This window comes from Chanodichthys erythropterus, chromosome 21, assembly GCF_024489055.1.
Source record: "Chanodichthys erythropterus isolate Z2021 chromosome 21, ASM2448905v1, whole genome shotgun sequence".
Taxonomy (NCBI): domain Eukaryota; kingdom Metazoa; phylum Chordata; class Actinopteri; order Cypriniformes; family Xenocyprididae; genus Chanodichthys; species Chanodichthys erythropterus.
In genome coordinates this window covers 13,314,171-13,335,642 of record NC_090241.1, presented here as the reverse complement: position 1 = coordinate 13,335,642, position 21,472 = coordinate 13,314,171, and the positions used below count along the sequence as shown (strand labels likewise).

The window sequence follows — 21,472 nt, the reverse complement described above, 5'->3', positions numbered from 1 at the left end:
AGTAAATTGTACAATAATATAAAAGTATAAGTAGTATAATAATTTAATAGGCAGAGGTTTCCAAGATTCTCTTGGAAAAACGGTTGATACAACCTCAAACTTGTCATCTATGTATATGTCTATCTATGATCGTTTCTACAGTCCACTTATTAGCATGTCCGCCATGTTTGTAGTTCTTTTAATATTTGTTTGTGTCATCCACTATGTAGGAATAATGAATAAATGCGTGAGCAATTTTAGCTGCGGTGTGCGGATAGCTATAGTCTTATTAACTGAAATAATTTAATTTCGTTTGATAGCTTCAGAACGTAACGAAGAGTACATTTATTAATTTACATTTACGTTTAAACAGGGAGGTTTGTCCGAGAAGCTTTGGCTTTGTAGAGTCGGTGACCCGGAAATGTAACCGACATGACCCATGAACTTGGTGTATACGGTAATGTGTAGTTCACGTTTGCATGGAAAGGTATTGTTGAAGCAATTTTTTAAAACTATAAGCGGCGTTTAATGGAAATGAGAGGTTAAAAATAAGCGCATAACACAAATGAATCTATGTCTATTTGGAAGTGAGAAGAAGAAACAATCGCTCGCTAAGAAGCTCACAGTCTCATTGGGGGATAATCGCTTTCAGTAGTTCAGTAAAGCAGGTAAGAGACACGATCGTTAACACCCTAAATTACAGAATACAAATGTCCTGAGCTGCTTTCACTTAGATTGTTCAAAAATTCCCAAAATGAGTGGCAGTACTGGAATTAGCATTAGCAGCTACAAACTTGATGTAGCATGAAAATATTAATGCATATAACGGACGTTCAGTTAATATTATATGAGTCTGGATGTGTCGGCAGTGAAAGGCATTGCGTTCATTTTGACCTAATTGAAATGCGTCTGTCAGAGGCTTCAGCAGAAGAGGCTGCTATCTTCAATTAAAACCTGACAGTATATCACTTACAGTCTGTTAGAAAACAGTATAAGGCGTTTATAATGTGTGTATTTTAGAAATGGAGTCCCAGCAGGAAGTGAACCCTGTTTTCCTGCAGCAGCTCAGAGAGTTGGACATACCTGAGGAGGCAGCCAAGCAGGTACACAGAATCTTACACATACACCAAACCTGCTTAAAATGAACTGGCAGTGCATTTGCAGTATTGGTTGTTTCTCAAAGCTCAACACATTTTGAGCACCAGAACAGTTTGTATACTGGATATTAGATTATGACTAATCTTCTATGGTCATGATTGCTGTCTTTTGGAATGAGATGCTTTTATTTATCTGCTACAGGCGCTCTTACACACACAGAATGTGTCTGCAGAGGAGGCTGCAATGTATTACTTCAACAAACTGGAGAACGAGGTACATACATGCATACAATATTTAAAGTACTTTACATTGAATACAGATTTGTCTGTATGACTCGCTGCACAAATATGACAAAATCATAACTGTCAACTGACCCTCATTATTGTGATTATTAATGTTGATTAATTGAATCTACTATAAAATACTTAACTAATATTTTAGTTAACATCTGTTTTATAAATCAGTTGTGATGTTGCAGTTATTATGACTTTGTCAGACATTACAGTTTTGGGGTTGACTCTGAGTATTGTACGTGTTACAGTTTATGGTAGTGGTTCCCACCATTGTCCATGACAATTTTCATTGGATTTAAAAAAATTTCATAGGCTAATATATCACCTCTAGTAAAGACAAAAGACAAATCTGCTTTCAAATGTTTTATTTACAGCAACTAGGAGTGCAACAAGTTGTTCATAATGTACTGAATATAGATAGGATAAGAAATAATAAAAAAAAATAATCACAATTTAACCCCCCCCCCCCCCAAAAAAAAGAAAAAAAAGTTCAATACAAAAAATAATAATTGTAAATATATAAATAAATCCCCTGTGGTTTAAGATTTTCCTAACTTTCCAGGTCTAGAAATCACACTTCATATATCCAGCTTTCCAAGACTGTGGGCGCTGTGGGGGTAAAATATAGAAAAAGACAGTTGTTGAGGGGACCATTTTAAATCTTGATCTTGATTTTTAGTTGTTTCAGCTTCTTTGAAAGCACGTTTTGTCTAATTTTAAGTCATTTTAAGCCTTATATCTGGAAGGGCCCCTGTGATTTTTTTTTTTTTTTTTTTTTTTGGGCCACTAGTTAAGAACCACTTATTTAGTAGATTTAATCCTGAAAATAAACACTTTTGCTATACCTGAAACTGCAGTGTATATATGGCAACTGGTTTTATTCAAACTTAAGTAAATATAATATATTCAGAAAGTGAGAATATAGCACAGCACTGAGCACTCCCTTTATAATAACTGAAGCTATTAATAATCAGTAAAGTTGTCTACACTACACAATAAATCTCTTTTTTACATTCTGTCTACAATTTGTTGGTTATAATGAGAGCATTTTCAGGAGTGCTGAACTCTAAGCTTGAGCTGAACAAAATTGTAAAGAGTTCAGCAAATTTGTTGCAGTGACTGATTTAAACATCTCTGATTGGCCATTGTATTCCTGCAATCATTGGTTACAGTTCTCAATGTTGCAAGAAAATAAATAAATAGAAACTTTTGTCTCAACAGGTATAAATATAATGCTGTGTAATTGTGTAATTGAGGCAGCCATGATAAATTGATTACTATTATTTTTTTTAATTGTGCAACCCTTTTTTTTTTTTTTTTTTTTTTTTTTAATTACAGGAAGAAGGTGATGAAGACCTGATGTTCAAAATGGTTTTTGTTGTAAATATGGAGCTGTCCATGGGTGTCGGGAAGGTAGATATTATTTATTACAATTTTCAAATTTACAACACATTCCCTATATGAATGAGATGGAGGTGTGTGTTTGTATGTGTGTTTGAGTTTTCCTTTGTTTTGTGATCTTATGTATCAGGAGGGTGCTCTTTACACTAACATTTCACAACCAGCAGAATGAAATAACTTAACAAAAAAAAAAAAAACATTATATATATATATATATATATATATATATATATATATATATATATATATATATATATATATATATATATATATATATATATATATATATATATATATATTATATATATAATACATTATACATATATATAATTGCATGCCATTCATCAACACAAGCCATCCAGCATTTATTAATGTGATATTCTAAAATCGATCTAGCTTACTGCAGTGTGCAACAAGTGTCTCACAGCAGCCACAGAGCAAACGCACAGAGTACTGTTATAACAACATTTTCAACACACTCAAATCACCGGCTGTTATGTTAAGACCACACGTCCCAAGATTCCGCACTCAAACTTGGCGTCATCAAGCTACGCCTTTGTTTTGAATAGGCCTCTAGCGACCTCTAGTGGACAGAAAATATTACATAGTGCACCTTTAAATTAATCCTTTGACATGATTCTCTTATTGTGTACATACATTTTTTACATTGTACTTATATTAAAAAATACCTGCATGTAAATACAGCTGTAAATAATTTCTAATTACATCAACAATTACACTGTTGACCCTTCCCTTACGCCTTAACCCACTCTTAAGCCTAACTATACCATCAAACCTGTCCCTAACTGTACCTCTATCCCACCTCTATAGCAGCACAAGTGTTCTGCAATACATCAGCACAATAAGTTCATTGTACTTATTTTTTTCATGTAAGTACATAGTAGTTAAATACACATCATATAAAGTGTGACCATAAAATGTATTGTTTTCAATAATATGCAGCTCAAACATAATTAACATCTCAACATGTGTTTTAGGGTTTCACAAGCCTTTAAATTTGTCCTTAGTTATCAATAAAATCGATCCATCCATAAACATCAAGACATTTTCATTTCTTCAGTGATTGCAGAATATCTTTTTTGAAATTCAAAGCAGACATTTTGGTTTGCCTTATGTTTTATTATTGAAGCTTGTTTCTGCCACAAAATTGTTTCAAAATTTGATTCTGTAAGACATAGATTCCCCCCCCCCCCAATAATATTATCACATTTTATTTGATAATCATGACTTGGTATCTCATAAAAACTTTCTAATAATAATGATTTAACATCTCATAATAATGAGAAAGGCAATTACGGTATAAATGTGTTCTATGTTGCATGTAAGTAAAAGCTAATGAAACTAACAGAATTACCAAAATAAAATGACATGTTTTTTTTATTAGGTTTATGTATAATGGGATTTATTTTCCCTAAAATGTGTGAATCCATGTGAAAACTATAAGGTTTTGAAGTAAATAAAGGCATCTATAGAATGTGCCTTGTATTCTTGTTGCATTTACATGGCTTTGACCAGCAGATGTTGCCAGTGTGCCGATTTTTCAGCACTTTGATACAGTGATTCATTTGCAAGCCAAAGGAAATTGATGCTTCCATCCAAAGTTGCACAAAATTGAAATATCACAAAAAACATCTGCGAAAAGACTATATTCATAGCAGCGCCATCTTTGATTTTTAACAGGAATGAAAGCTGCGAGGGATAGTCCTATATCTCTTCAGTGGGTTGTACTGTTATTTACTGTGTTTTTGGATTGTTCAGCAGACGAAACACTGCAAAAATATCTTTCCAAGAAATTCAGTAAGAAAATATGGTAAGTTTATCCCTCACAATGGCGCTGCTCTGAATAAGTTCTAAAAAGCACACACAGTTTCCATCTGATGTGTTCAAGGCCCTGTTTCCATCTTGTATTAAAGATGCTTTTTGGTCAATCTGATCACAAGCGGAGGAGGGAGACACATACCCGTTTACGCCTGGTATTTTAAAGGTGCCCTAGCACTTTTTTCTAAAAAGATGTAATGTAACCGTGTGTCTCAATCAGCTCCCTAGTTCAGTAGTCAGGGCACTGATCAGGGTATCAGCCACATTCACTTTCATTATATACTGATTCACGACCTAGGGAGCTAGGGAGCTGATTGAGACGCAGGGTAAGTCTAAGGTGTCCCCTGAATGTGTCTGTGAAGTTTCAGCTCAAAATAATAGATTTTTTTTAATTAATTTTTTTTAACTGCCTATTTTGGGGCATAATTAGAAATGAGCCGATTCAGGGTGTGTGGCCCTTTAAATCTCGTGCTCCACGCCCCCAAGAGCTCGCGCTTGCCTTAAACAACATAAAAAAAGTTCAAACAGCTAATATAACCCTCAAAATGGATCTTTACAAAGTGTTCGTCATGCAGCACGTCTAATCACGTAAGTACAGTGTTTATTTTGATGTTTACATTGATTCTGAATGAGTTTGAGGCTATGCTCTGTGGCTAAGGGCTAATGCTACACTGTTGGAGAGATTTATAAAGAATGTGTTTATATATTATACAGACTGCAAGTGTTTAAAAATGAAAATAGCAACGGCTCTTGTCTCCGCGAATACAGTAAGAAACGATGGTAACTTTAACCACATTTAACAGTACATTAACAACATGCTAACGAAACATTTAGAAAGACAATTTACAAATATCACTAAAAATATCATGTAATCATGGATCATGTCAGTTATTATTGCTCCATCTGCCATTTTTTGCTATTGTCCTTGCTTGCTTACCTTGTCTGATGATTCAGCTGTGCACAGATCCAGACGTTAATACTGGCTGCCCTTGTGTAATGCCTTGATCATGATCTGGCATATGCAAATATTGGTGGCGTACACCCCCGACTGTTGTGTAGCAGTCGGTGTTATGTTGAGATTCGCCTGTTCTTCGGAGGTCTTTTAAACAAATGAGATTTATATAAGAAGGAGGAAACAATGGAGTTTGAGACTCACTGTATGTCTTTTCCATGTACTGAACTCTTGTTATTTAACTATGCCAAAGTAAATTAAATTTTTGAATCTAGGGCACCTTTAATCTGTCTCTTTTGTCCACTTTTGATTTTACACCTACTATGATTTCTTCGAGGGGAGGGTCTATGGGTGTTTTTTTTTTTTCCTAATCTTTCGATCTATTGGACAAAATAAGCTTGCACAATTTACATATGAATGCTCACATGACGACGGGAAAACATACAGAGAGCCCGGTTCATACTACACAATTTTAGCCCGATTTTTCCACGATCTCCTTGATGTAGGGTGTCGTGGGGATTCGTATTTCGTAACCGACAATGGGCGTCGGGACGCAAGATTGGATCGTTTCAGCTTGTGTTGTGTGTTATAGTGGACGACAACCGATGCCACATCTGCGATGCTTTACGATGTCATGACAGAAACACTAGCATGTTTAATTTTTTTTGGTCATCCACAACTAGTTCCGTCACATGTGTGACACTGGCCAACAGAAGCACAGAAGCTCCTTCCTACATGCTTGCAAACATGCCGAAACGAAAGAGAGACAATGGTATCGTTCCTGCTAGGTGGAATGTACAATGGAGGAAATGTTTGTGGAGCTATGGCAACAATACTTCTGCGTTTATGATGTTTCCTCAAGGGACTAAGTTACCGTGATAGAGTGAAAAAATGTTACCTCCCTTCTCTTTGGAGAAAATCCAAATATCCATGCAATCCAGATGTCCACTTTTGGGCTTTTCTGATGACAAAACAAAACATGCTGCTAGCCATTGTTTGTTTATGCTTACAGCACCTTCTGTCAGTCGATAGTCTCGCCTTCTCGATGACAGCACGCATGCGGTTAAAGACAGTACGCGATGAATGTTCAGGTAGCAACGTGTAGTCTGACATGTTTTATTGTCCACGACACAAGATTTTTAGGAGTCAAAATCATATAATCACAGTAACTATCGTGACTGACAAAAATATTCTGTAGTTTGAACCTGAACCTGTAGTTTGGCATAATAATCAGGAATGGTGAGAGATCAGTGTGCTTGGTACGTTTTTGATCTTCAAACCAAACTTGGGTCTTTAGCCGACAAAGCTTAAAGGTGCCCTAGAATTAAAAATTGAGTTTATCTTGGCATAGTTAAATAACAAGAGTTCAGTACATGGAAATGGCATAGAGTGAGTCTCAAACTCCATTGTTTCCTTCTTATATAAATCTCATTTGTTTAAAAGGCCTCGGAAAGAACAGGCGAATCTCAACATAACACCGACTGTTACGTAACAGTCGGGATCATTAATATGTATGCCCCCAATATATGCATATGCCAGCTCACGTTCAAGGCATTACACAAGGGCAGCCAGTATTAACGTCTGGATCTGTGCACAGCTGAATCATCAGACTAGGAAAGCAAGCAAGAACAATAGCGAAAAATGGCAGATGGAGCGATAATAACTGCCATATGATCCATGATAACATGATATTTTTAGTGATATTTGTAAATTGCCTTTTTAATGTTTTGTTAGCATGTTGCTAATGTACTGTTAAATGTGGTTAAAGTTACCATCGTTTATTACTATATTCACAGAGACAAGACTGTCGTTATTTTCATTTTTTAAACACTTGCAGTCTGTATAATTCATAAACACAAACTTTCTTTATAAATCTCCAACAGTGTGTAATGTTAGCTTTAGCCATGGAGCATACTATCAAACTCATTCATAATCAAATGTAAACATCCAAATAAATACCATACTTGCGCGATTAGACGTTTTGAGGGTTATATATTGGCTGAGTAAACTTTGTTTATGCTGGTTAAGGCAAGCGCAAGCTCCGGGGGAGGGGAACACGAGATTTAAAGGGGCCGCGCAGCCTGAATCAGTGCATATTTAATGATGCCCCAAAATAGGCAATTAAAAAAATTAATAAAAAAAAATCTATGGGGTAATTTGAGCTGAAACTTCAGACACATTCAGGGGACACCTTAGACTTATATTACATCTTTTAAAAAAACATTCTATGGCACCTTTAAATCCCATCTGGCTAGTGCGCTTTGATGTTTGTGAACACAATCATGTGAGATAGATCTGGGAGGTCATTTTGATGACAGACTTTAGCTCAGGCATTTCATAATAACTAAACCAACATTTGAGATGCTGTGCAATGAAACAATCCGTTGGTTAGTCCAGTTATCCAGTCACATTCACTGTTGAGGCAAAGTCACGTGAGTTTTTTTTTTCTGTTCTTTTTGTGCATCAAGGGATTTATTTCAGTAAATGTGTTTCTATCGTAGTTTATTCGCATGTCGTCTTATCAGATATAAAATTATCTGTCTCAATTCAGCACACATTTTTTAAGTGCTTGTAGCGTTTCCATCCAACCTTTTTATGCTATGTACCAGAATTCGCATAAAAATTGGTGGATGGAAACATGGCTATTTTCTGAAGCAGCTGGTTTCAATTGATTTGAAGTTTTGAAAAGCCTGCCTTCTCCCATCTCTGCCTCCTAGTCTGTTGCATTCCGAATAGAATACTTTATTCTACTGTCAATCTAGCAACTAATATTATTTATTAGAGAACAATGTCCTGTGTATGGTCCCTTAATAGAATTGACATGAGCTGTGTGTCCCTGTAGGTGGCGGCGCAGGTGGGTCATGCAGCAGTGGGTTTGTATCAGGCCTTGCAGGAGAAAAACAGCTGGAGGGAAATGGCCTGGAGATGGGACCATGCTGGGTAAGAGATATCACTGTTGTTTCATCCTTCTGCCTTAGCCTGATTCTTAGAATACATTACTGGTCAAACGTTGGAATAATTAAAATTTTTTAGTGTTTTTGAAAAGTCTCTTATGTACACCAAGGTTGCGTTGTTGATCAAAATTACATTGTGAAATATTACAGCTTAAAAGAGCTGTTTTCTATTTTAATAATGTTTAAAATGTAATTTATTCTTGTGGTGGCAAATCTGAACTTACTAAATAAATTACATTTTAAAATGTATTACAATAGTTAAACTGTTATTTTAAATTGTAATAATATTTCACAATATTACTATATTCAAATAAATGCAGCCTTTTTGAATACAAGAGACTTAAAATCTTAAAAATATCTGAATTAATGTTTTTGACTTTTTTTTTTAGTCACTTCATGTGTTTTTACTGCTGCTTCATCTGTCAACAAAAGTTTATTTGCAAACTCTCCATTACACTGTGCCACATTTACCAAACAAACAAATGCTCTGAACAAACATAATCCTCCGATGCCATCCATGACGGTAATATGTAAAATATATTTTCCAAAGTAACATTACAATTGCCATGTTTTAATTGTACAAAGGCCTCTTATACAGTAGGCCACCATTAGATGTTTTAGCAATGGTATAATGACCATATATAATTATTTCTCAGTCTCTTTATTAGAATATAACCAGAAAATACAGGAAATTTGTATGGACAGGGGAAAAAAACAACTTCTATAGACTAAAGTGGCAAGTCTTTTGTGACCTCCCCTTACACTTGAGCAATAGCAGGAACCTGGCCCTCTTAAACCTAAATGGAATGGAAAAGGACTGGAAGGCCAGGAAAACTTTCAAAATATGAGAAGTTTCTCAGATTTTCTTCTTTGAGAAAATGGAAGTAGTACAGGAGGTCACTAAATACTGATTTTTTTTTTTTTTTTTGCTTAAAGAAGCCATTTAAAAAAACAACATTTTGTGTACATATTTCCTGTATTTTCTATTTGTGTCGTAATAAAGACCAAAAAATAAATATGGATGGTCATTAAAACATTGCTAAAACAACAAACCTGGTGGGGGCCTAAGACTTTTGCAAAGTACTGTATGTCAAAAGATCAAGGCAAATTTGATTTCTCGTGTCATGATGACCCCTTTAAAACTTCCATTTACACTTGGCCACATAAATGTGTCTCCACAAAACTAATATAAATCTGATCTTCAATTCCCACGCTGTATGCAAATTTAAGGAGTTCACATCAACGAAAGCAACAGATATGAGCTGCATTTTATCATCAGCAAATTTCAAGATTAAAGACCGCAATAGGAGAGAAAGCGGCATCAGCACTAGTAAGATAATTGAGTTTTGCTACTTTTAATGAAACTGAATTTTCACTTCCGTTTTCGACAGATTGCGTATCGCAAAGAGAGATACTCAACTGTGGTGGGCCATATATGTAGCGATGCGTGTTGCAGTAGCGCTCTCATATCTGACTGTAAAATGTCATATAGCCTATAACATGTTCTTGCACGTTTATATTTTTACCATTTTGGGCGGAATAAAATTTACATGAGTGGTTTCAACAACCAGATATATTTTCATTTGGAATGCGTCTCGGACCACCCCCTTAAGTGGATGGAGTGATCTTGAAAGTGTTTCAAAGTGACCAGGTGTAAAACAGGCCCTATTAAACAAATCTGTATTCAGATTAAAAAAAGGAATCCTCACCGAATCAAAGTATTTATGTTAAAAGATGCATGTATTTGTATGTTTTTGTGGCTGTTTAGATCTAAGAAGATTGTGTTACAAGGCACTAACATGGCACACCTGTTGGAATTGCAGGCTCTTGCTATGAGCCTCAGTCTTCCTACAAAGCTAGTACAGGATGCTGGACACACACAGGTTAGCGGCACATGCGAACGTTCATGACAGTTGTGGTTATTGTTTAATGTGGCAAATGGTGGGACTGTACTATTCTGTTTTTATAAGTACAAAATACCTAAAATAGTAATATTAGAGGGTTATGGTTGTATATGCTAATTTCTTACATGTATGTGACATAAAATGGAAAATATACAGAGAGGAAGACATTTTAAAGATGTATTTTGTCTGATGCAGTTTTGTGTGACTATATTGATGAAGCCTGGAAATGTATGTGTTTGTGTGCTCAGGTGGAGCCAGGTTCATGCACTGTGCTTGCCATCATAGGAGAAGAGGAGATGGTGAATAACGTCACAGGCAGTCTGAAACTGCTGTAATGCTAAGGAAAAACTCTTCAAGTGTAGATGTGTGATGTACCACAGAAAGAACAGGGGTCAGCGTTTCCCCACAGTAGCATGGTTCTCAAGATAAAGGTGCACTCAGTAATTTTTTGTTTATGTTGTGATGACTTATACTGACAGCTAGCAACGTGAATGCATCTTCACGCAAAAGCAAATGTTTTCTGTTACTTATACCTAGGGGTGGGCGATATACCGCTATTCCGCTATTATATTGTCAACCAGTATAACTATTTGAGTATTGTTTCTATTGTGGTTATGCCAATGTTTTCTTCAGTGCTGAATCTCCAGCACTACGATAAAAGAAACTATATTTTACCCCAATTATGAATGTGAGTTTGCAATTTGAATTGAATGTGATGTGAAAAGGAAGTGAACTGCAAAATGATATTGAGTTGTCATTGCAAGCTGCACACAAAAACAAACATACAATGAGGTATAGTCAGATTCACAAACAAATGACTCACTCAACAAAACTCACATATTTAGTAGTTACCATTTTGTATGTTTGTAATATTTCCATGCACAGGTCTCCTAAACCATTTAAGAATGTCTCTTATACATTTACATGACCACGTAAGCCACAATCTCTGAGAGAAACCCAGGCATGTTTAAACAACTTTCACATAATCCCTTATGAGAAGCGATCACACAGATTAATTTACTTCAGAAATTGTGTTGGAAAGTTAAAATTAAATTATGTTGGGTAATTATATTTAGTCAGTATTGCCATGGAAGGTTATCCAAAATGTGAAATGGAGATGAGGCTTCAAAAGAAAGTATCATCATACTCATTGCTTGAAGTGAAAACAGTATTTTTAATTACCTTTCATTGAAATATTGTTCAAATTAAAAATCTAAATTCATCAAATTTGTGATAGATCTAACATTAATTGGATTCATAAGGACTCTTGTTTTCTGTAGTTTTTGAGGTTAGACTTTATTTCGATAGTTCACTTTAGACAATATACTAACTCTAAGTAACTTTGCAACTACATGTCAACTAACTCTAATTAGAGTATTAGTGGACTGTCAGGGTAGTAGAATAAGTTGACATGTACTTGCATGCATATATATTTGGTCTAGATATTGTTACATTTTTGTTTGTATCGCCCACCCCATCAATACCTTTGTGGAAATATACACATTAAGCAAAAGGGAGGTGGATTACTGAGATTAAATGAGTAGTATTCGACTGCTAATGCGAATCAACATGAGGGCTCCCACTCTATGTAAAATAAAACGGCTTTTATTAAGCCACTGAAATTATTGTAGTCTTATGTGAGTGTATGTGATTTGAAACATATTTTCAATATTACAGTTAATTTATTTTGTATACCTTTTTATGAAGGAAGAAATTACTGAGTGAACCTGTGGGGGAAAAATTAAAAACCTACCTACATAGTTTAACAACAACAGACATGTTCAAATTATTGCATTTTTAAAGCTTTTAAATTATGTGAGAAGACAACTAATTGATATTATCAACAGGTCCCTAAATTTCTATAGAGCTAAAAAAAAGTTCTCAAAGAGGAGAGTTGTCAATTAAATAGCAGTGTATAAAAATATGTACAATGAATTATAATCACATGTAAAAGTTATACTTAATGTGCCTGTAGAACCCAATGTTTTGATGCTTGTGAAATCAAATAGCCATTGTAAAAGTATAATGTATAACATGTTTCTTCTTTTTTATTGTGTGAATGTTATTTTTTATTGTTTACAATTAAACGTACCCAATTCCTTTGTGATGATAAAATCTGCCTGGGTGTAGCTATTTATGTAAATATGTTGGCTTGACAAAGCCTAAATACTGATACAGTATTTATATAAACGCTATTACTATTATATAACATACTATTTAAACTTATTAGCAACCAAGCACCGATTCCTTTCAATCCTCAATCACAGGTTTTGTCTAGTCTTCGCAGAAATTACATGCTAAATGTCAATTTCCATATTTCTCTCTCTCTTTCTTTGTAGTTCCCCTTATTAGGTGGAATTTGACAATTTGGTGTGTATCCTCAGAATGTCTTTTTGTTATTAGGACATAATAAAAATCATCCAGTGCTTGGCAGGTCTTAAAATTTGAAAAATAAAACCTCAGATGAACAACACATCACATCGTGTCATTATTTGTTTAGCAAAAATAAAGCCAAAATGGAAAAGCCATATGTGACAAGTACATGGGAGAAGTATGGCATATTAGGAAGGTTTGCAAAGTTGCATCTGAACAAACCATACGACTTCTGGAACAATGTCCTTTGGACAGATGAGACCAAAATGGAGATATTTGGCCATAATGCACAGCACAGAGTTTGGTGAAAACCAAAAGAGCATATCAGCAAAAACATCTCATACCAAAAGTCAAGCATGCTGGTGGAGGGCTGATGATTTTGGGCTTGTTTTGTAGCCATGGGCCCTGGGCATCTTGTAGTTATTGAGTCGACCATGAACTCTGTATACCAAAGTATTCTAGAGTCAAATGAGAGGCCATCTGTCTGATAGCTAAAGCTTGGCCAAAATTTGGTCATGCAACTGGACAATGATCTTAAGAATATCAGCAAATCTAAAAAATGGCTAAAAAAGGAAAAAGATCAAGGTGTTGCAATGGCCCAGTCGAGGTCCAGACCTCATCCTGACTGGAATGCTGTGTTGAGAGCTGTGCATTAACCAGGGCCATTGTCCTGCAGAGCTTAGCTTCAACCCTGAAAAAAAACATTCAACTGCATGTAACTTTAGTAATCCTGAAGACCTTGATTAGCTTCAGGTGTGTTTAATTAGGGTTGGAGCAAAACTCTGCAGGACAATGGCCCAGGATCCAGGATCAACGTTCCCCACCCCTGAACTAAAGCAACGTTGTAAAGAAGAGAGGGTCAAAATTCCTCCAGAATGATGCGAGAGGCTGAAAAAGTCATACAGAAAATTATTACTTTAAGTAATTGCTGCTAAAAATGGATCTGCAAGCATTTGAATCATAGGGTGTCCTAAGTTTGTAATTGTCACACATGGCTTTTCCATCTTGGCTTTATTTAAAATAAAAAAAATAATAATAATTACATGGTGTGATATGTCGTGTTGTTCATCTGAGGTTTTATTTTCCAAATTTTAAGACCTGCCAAAAACCAATGATTTTTTTTTCATGTCCTGATACAGAAAACCCTGAAATTCAATAGCATGTCCTAACTTTTTCACATGACTGTACATTTAAACATTTACATCTATTGCAATGATAAAATCAGTTTAAACCCAATGTACAGTTTATCATTTTTCCCTTAAATTAATTTCATCCCTGTACCTAATTTCTAAGTGGTACCTTTAAAAAAAATCGGGACATATTAATCATGTTTTTATTGACCCAAAAAGTCAGCTGTGTTACTTATTAAAATTCCTCTACTCTTACTTCATGGAAGAATAAAGTGTTAATTGGATATTCTCTTGGCAGAAGCAGTAGGTTATTTGATTAATTTTAGCCTACCGTTTATAAATACTGCGAATATTACTCATTTTTCATACTGTAATAGGGAAGTAACTAATTTGGACACAGGGAGTGACTTCCTGTTGCAGTATATGGTATGAGGTGACACACAGGCCTAATTCTTATATATTCATCCGTCACTCCCCATTCTGAACACTCCCTCCATTGTGATATTACGTGATTTTAATCATGTAACAGAAATGTCATGTCTATTCCATAGAACAGCAACATTAAAATGGTTTTCTGGCACCATTTAATGCGCATACCAATGTAGTGATTGCAAACATTGGTATTGGTCTGTATTTCAAATGTATTCATTTTGTTAGCAACAAAGAATGCTCATTCGATTTCCTGTTGGTCTACTATGATAAATGAGGTGTCTTCTCAACTGACCGCAGCTGCCTACTCTTGTCTACATTCAATGCTAGACTTCTGGCATCGATCAAGACTACTCACACACAAACATTCGTAAACACAGAAAATTGTATCAGCACTAAATCTCAAAAATCCTTTTTTCCCCTAGCCATAATACATGACTGTTATGTAACTGCAACAGTCTGATAAACAATCTTTTGCAGACAGCTGCTTGTGTTATGACGAGACCTTTAAAATTAAATTGTTTGATTCGGTGCCACAACTTGTGACAATGTGAGTTAATATTTGTAACGTTGTAGATTAATATTTGTGTTGGTGTTTTTACTTTTAAGGATTTCTGCAGCCTATCCTAATTTTTGATAATTTGCTTGTTTTCCCATAACTATTTTAGCTGTTAGTATAGTGAATGCACTCATAATTAATTCAATTAATTTATTTAAAAAAAATAAATTACGATACAGTAGAAACAACTAGTGGCCACAGAACTTACTTGTACATGACATTTGTGCCCGTCAATTGCATTTCAAATTGTACACCAGGATATAGTGTCAAATTCTGTGCATTCCTTTAAACTTTTTTAATGGCTCAATAAAAAAATAAAAACAACATTTCCGCTGATTCAAAATTATGTGTGGTTTAATTTCAACATCTCAAAAATGTGTTTTAGGGTTTTGTACCCCACAAGGTTAGCTTGTAAAACCATAAATATATATTTGCTCATTTCATTTTAACAGATTCAAAAGGTATATAATAAGTTACTTTATTACAATATAAGAATCATCAAAATGGCCTCAGAAACATTCATTAAACAAGAGCGTTTGTAGACAAAGGCTTTGTCCCAGAAAGAAATGGTAATTAAACTACTTAAAAGTAAAAAATGCATACACAGAAATATTTAATGTCAGTTGCTGTCCTCTGAAGTTGTCTTCTATTGCATTCACTTACACTTTTAGATAGGTAGTTTGATGATTCCTTAAATTCTTTCAAATAAATATTATTAAAAAGTATTTCAAAACCACAGTATTAATAAAAAAGGACTAGATATAAAATAATATCAAAACACGTACGATACATGGACACTGACAAACATGTATTCACATAAATTGATTTTACATCCTGGATAATACACGTCCTGGATGCCCGCCCTCTTCAGTTGCGCGCGCAATGCACACGGAAGGCACATGCTGTTAAATGACATTTCCAATCCTGTTGAAAAATATGTCTATGCATATATTAAATATAATAAATTTATTAGTAGTGTATCTAAAGGCAAATGTACCTGCATATGTTGCGGTCACATGTTGTGGTTAACAAGTCGGTAAAGACGACGTTGTGAACTAAACAGACTACCCTGAAATGGGCAAAAAAATCTACTAATAAATTATGTGACTAAAAATAAATGTATATTCTTTAACTAATGGGAATGTAACTACGCTTTTGTAGATATGCCGTCCAACTGCGGAGGGCGTGCATGAATCACGCTCTCTTCACAGAAACGACATGTAACGTTACCCGTCACGCTTTCTCTTCACAGAAACGGCTCAAGCCTTTGTTAGTTCTAAAATATACTACTACCTCGAGTGTGCATTTTTTTTTTGTAATAATCCGTTTTAAATCATTCCTAAAATGAATTTTTTTTTTTATCATCAGCAACGCAAACCGCACGCACAACCATTACAGTGGGAGTGATTTAATTGGTTTTCGGTCTTCTACGCGTGGTTTATTGTTTTGGCATATGTTTGGTCCCCTTGTAGTCCTCTTTTTTTAAAATCGCGGACCACAGTTCGCCAACTAGGTTAAAATTTTGGATGGAATAAAATCCTGCACCAAATCATACGTCCAGTCCAATCCCGGATCTCTCATATATCCCTCGCAGTATTGTTGACGCTCTAGTATCGCGGTCCCTGCGAAAGCGACCAAGGAGACCCCGTGCAGCTACAGCTGTATAACAAAACACTGTTATTCCTTTTTACACGGATAAAAGAAAAATAATAATCCCTTATATGAAAGAATATTGAACTCCATAGCGTGTGTATTTAGGAACATCTTTTCCCAAATCCTTAGTCACTTCTTTCGAGAGTATCCAGTTTAATTAGGAGTTCGTCTCCGAAACCTACATCTCCTGCCGCCCTCTCAACGCCATCTCACGCTTCAGAATGCTGACTAGAGAAGTGAGGCACCTCCAAAAAACAAGGTTCTGCCTCTTTTTCGTCTACGACAACATTAAGCTCCGCGACGATCCAACAGGATATGCGCGATCCTGTTTGTTACACCGATTGACACATTCTTGCCCTATAGCAAACCAGAAGGCGCGAGCTAAGCTGAAAGTCCGCCTTCATAATGAACCCCTGCTCCGCTGTGGAGGAAACCCTGTATTATGGTTGTGTGTAGGCTTCGCTGGGAGCCGCGGTTGATGCCGGTGTAGAGAGGGGGATGGGCAATACTGCAAATGTAAAGGACATGAGATTGAATCACAGCCTTGAATCACCAAGTGCTGTACATACCCATATAAATATCGACTATAATTTTGTGAAATAACATTGTATATTGATGTATTCTTTAGCAACTCAACGTGAACATTTGAAGACCGCACAATGTCGTAAATGGGAGAAAATGTGAAACTTTCAACTCTTGCGTAAGGGACACTGAGAAGTTTGGAAGATAGCCTGAGTGCCTCGCGGTCTACAGTTCACAGGAAACACCGAGGTTGCAAGAGAAGGCCTCCTGTTCTGCCTCGCATTGATGTTGGATTTTTTAAAAACACAAAACACCTTTTGTAGGCTTTTGAATTTCAAATACGTTGGGAGGACGCTGTAGGTAAGGTATTTTGTTATTTCTATGAAGGTTTTGATGGCAATAGCTTATGTTTTTAATGAACTAGTTAAAGTTGATGCAGAAGTTGGGAGCTCAGTATATCAGCTCTTGTTTATCAACACCAGTTGTAGCTTTCCTCTTTCAACTCATCTTGGTTGAATGTTTCTGCTGTCACGTTAATGAATAAAATATATATATTTTTTAAAATGATGTAACACCGTGTTGGTTGGTTTGCATGTTAGCTTGATGTAGCCATAATCACAATCTCACTTTGCCAAGAACCTCGTGCTAAGAACTGTTTTTTTGCTGTAAACATTCAGTGATCGGCCTACTGTTATGCTGCCTGTCTTACCTTTTGCACCTATATCACATTCACGGCATTCAACATAATACATTATCAAAGTGAGCAAAGGTATCATTTTAGTTAGCCGTTAGCTTAGCTGAGAGAGGCTGTCTTAAAAGCTAGTAGGATTTAAATGCATTAAAGTGTTAAAAATCAAAGGATCTTGATTTGTAAATAAGAGGAGAAATGTTTGAAATGAGTTTCGTGGCAGAAACTGTGACTATGGGCATTTTAGTGTTAGTTGGCTTGTTGTGTTAATCAAGTTTATATGTGAAAACAGACATGGTAGAGTTTGTATTTACAACATTTGTGCTTGTCAGAATCGAATTTGATAGACTGTTTTCCGGAAACATTGGAAATTATGTATTCGGTTGCTTAACTGTATTGCATAGCTTCCTATAACTTGGAGGTACTTTTGTTAGTCACAAAGTAGATTTATTTTGTCTTTTCTAAAAGAAGATAGTTTGTCGGGAAAAGCAGATATCCTGTTGAGCTCTGCTCTCTGCCTTTCTAAATCTATATTTTTAATATAGCCTGCTTCCATCTTGTTGACTATGAGGTAACTTTATTTATTATTTCTTGTTATGGTCTGTTTTCTTTGGGAAACGAAAATAATGCGAACCCCAAGAACCGTGACTTGCTTTTCTCATTCTTCACCTCCGCCTCCCCCATCAACCAACCCCCAACTCGATCCATGAGAAATGGGTGGTATTTCTAAGGGGAACTCGCCTTTCCTTTTTTAGCCTCCATTTTTATTTCAACAACAAGTGAGTGGAAACGACAAGGAAGAGAAGGAGACTGAGAGTGAATGGAACTAAACCAGTTTCGCCCTCTCTCTCTCTATAAAATTATATGTATATGTGTATATATATATATATATATGTAATTAATTTCTAATGTGGCGGTTTTCGAATGCTTCAAATAAGTAACATTTGCTGTTTTGTTATTTCCAGCGTGTAAAATGAACCGCGAGGAAACGCCTGCTGTTGTGGCAAGGCCGCGTACTCCATACTGGGGGTTAATTTTACATACATACACACTCACACATTACATTATTTTAGCAGTCCTCTGGCTGTATACTGTACTGTCTGTTCACTGATAAATTTGATATCATCAGGACCCTGAACAAAGAGTGTCCATAACAGTGCCTGATAGAATTCACATTTTATTGAAATGTTATGTTATTTGCATTGCCTGCATCAGGTAAAACTAAAACTTTTTAAAGAAAACTGTTAAACTATACAAGATAGTGGTGGTGGTGTTGTTGTTAATGCTTATCCAATGGACATAGTCTAACAGCTTCAATAAAAATAATGACTGGCCAATGTACCTACAAATTTTTATTCTCAAAATCAAACAGCTGTATGTATGTCTTTGCTTTAAAGACCACAGAAAGGAAGCGTCTTTTTTGTAGTTCTTGAAGAGCTTCATGGCAACTGCAAGTGTATGATTGGGCTTGTCCGACATTTTCCCAGTATGTTTTCATGTTTTATTTTCGTCCGCCTTGAACTATGTGAAACCTGATCTTTCTGTGACTCACCCGACTCGTTATCTAAAGTCAACGTGTGTCTTTGTCCAGAGACAAAAGACAAGCTTGGAAAATCTTAACTTTTAGCTGATTTGAAAATAAAATAAATGCCCTTAAGCATGTTAGTATCAAAACTACTGGTTTCCATTTAGCCTAATATATGAATGAAGAGAAACTGTACCACAAATCGAGACAAAGCATTTTCACAACTGTTTTTTTCTGTTCTGTCCTTGTTGTTTTGATTAAAATCATTAAATATTTAGTTTTGTTTGTTCATCTTTTTATATGCAATTCCTTATATTACCAATGACTTTGCCAAAATTGTTTTTAAATGTTGTGACTTGAATAATTTTGTTAAATAGGCTACTTTTTATTATTATATTTGCACTTTTTTTTAGTTAACTGGTAGGACAGTCTGTTTCTTCCAAAAAGATGTTTGGTTGATACCTGCGCTCTGTCCTCTCTAGGCATGATGGGTGATTTCTTACCTAAACCTGTGCATGCACACATCATAGCTCATTCTGATCAATGCTTTTTGAAAGGATATGTGTAATCTTTCTTTTTGTATTGATTAAAAAAAGAGAAAAGTTTAAGTGTAGAAAATGCATGGAGAAAATAGTGTTTGTGTGTAGTTTTGTGGGGCCTTCAGCTCTTGTTCTCTTATATGGGAGTAAAAAATAGTTGCTGTGATGCCTGCTCCTCTTCTGCTTCCTGATAGGATGGTTACAGAGAGCCTCAGCCAATCAAATGCTTTCGAGTGTTGTTGGTCTCTCTCTCTCTCTCTCTCTCTCTCTCTCTCTCTCTCTCTCTCTCTCTCTCTCTCTCTCTCTCTCTCTCTCTCTCTCTCTCTCTCTCTCTCTCTCTCTCTCTCTCTCTGCCCCCCTCCCCCTCCTTAACCAGTGCTTTGGAACAACTAGCAGCACAGTCTTAAAACAGCTTTTAGTAGCATAAACAATGTTTTCTAACTGAAAGGGAGCAGAGCATAATGCGGTATCCATATGTACTCTGTCAGTCAAGGTTCTCTGGCCTCTTGTTTCTGTGCGCCCTTTGCGGCCATTTTATCTCCTGAACAGTCTTCCAGGTATTTGGCAAGGGTGGGTCAGTCATCTTGAAAACGAGCTGGCAGAGAGAATGTATTTAAATAAAACTCTCTGGTGATAGTGTCACAAATAGCCAGCGGCCTTTTGTAGATAAAAAAAATCCTTGTGTTTGAATCATTTAAAAATTGTAGGCAGAAATGTGCGTGGCCACAATCCAATTTGTGTTGTGAACAGTAATGCTTCTTGATGCATTGCATCCCAGACAACAGAACGACCTCCCCCCTGTCAATCAGCCTTTGCACTAAAAATGGCTTTTTAACTTTGCTGGGTATATGTGGCTTTAAAAAAATAACACATCCTATTGGATTTGAAAATTATTTTTTGAAAACTTATGACGTCATAGGATATTTCCAGTATTCCTGATAGCAGGGTATTTCCAAATTTAGTCATGCTGTCATGTCCTGTTTTGTGCAGTTATAAGACTGATACTAGTAGTAGACCGCTGTAAGAGTGAATCTTGTCATCCAGATTAGCAAGACATTTGTCTTTGACGTTGTGCTATTGGGGAAAGTGGAACTGAATTCCCTCCATTTTAGCTAACAAGCACAAAATGTTAGTACTATTTTAAAGGTTCTTAATTCTGTTTTGGAGGTCTCCTATAACAGGTTTACATGCATCAAAGGTGCTTTAATTTTCTCATAATATACATTGTACATCAACTAGGGCTGGGAGATATATCGCATGCAATTGTCACGCGCATTTCGTCAGTAAAGCCGGTTCCCTGATTACCGCTAAATCGCCATCACCTGCTTAAAAATGGAGCAGCATTTAATAGACAGAACCGTAGTTCACTGACAAGCCACGTAATATTGCGTTCATTATCGCAGATATCGATTTCGATAATGAACGCGATATTGCGTCGTTTATCAATGGCTACGCCTACATGCACCAATTTTCGTCAATCCGAATGAATTGAATCCGATTGCAGATCTGTTTACATGTACTCTAAACATTGTAATCTGATTCATATATCCGTTTATATGTATTTTATATACATTCCGATCAAAACCTTTGCGCACGCGCTCTGCGTGTGTGACGTTATATCAATCGCACTTGCG

General features: G+C 35.9%; 2 protein-coding genes across 9 annotated transcripts in view; both read left to right on the top strand.

The window, feature by feature from the left end:
• Nucleotides 1-241: 241 nt before the first annotated feature.
• si:dkey-19e4.5 (UBA_like_SF and PTH2 domain-containing protein) lies at nucleotides 242-12,535 on the top strand. The gene is made up of 7 exons (XM_067373189.1): nucleotides 242-647; nucleotides 1,000-1,082; nucleotides 1,279-1,350; nucleotides 2,709-2,783; nucleotides 8,405-8,502; nucleotides 10,285-10,399; nucleotides 10,669-12,535. The coding sequence occupies exons 2-7, from the start codon at nucleotides 1,002-1,004 to the stop codon at nucleotides 10,753-10,755; spliced, it is 528 nt and encodes a 175-aa protein (XP_067229290.1). The 5' UTR covers nucleotides 242-647; nucleotides 1,000-1,001; the 3' UTR covers nucleotides 10,756-12,535.
• Nucleotides 12,536-16,987: 4,452 nt separating this feature from the next.
• The window catches only part of setd5 (SET domain containing 5), a 52,358-nt gene continuing 47,873 nt past the window's right edge, over nucleotides 16,988-21,472 (top strand). For 6 of the 8 annotated variants that reach the window (XM_067372794.1, XM_067372790.1, XM_067372792.1 and 3 more), the window contains exon 1: nucleotides 17,012-17,446. The gene's annotated coding sequence lies outside the window, so the exon portion shown is untranslated. Of the gene's footprint in view, nucleotides 17,447-18,203; nucleotides 18,346-21,472 lie in introns of those variants that run through there. The other 2 variants (XM_067372788.1, XM_067372789.1) reach the window with 2 other exon arrangements.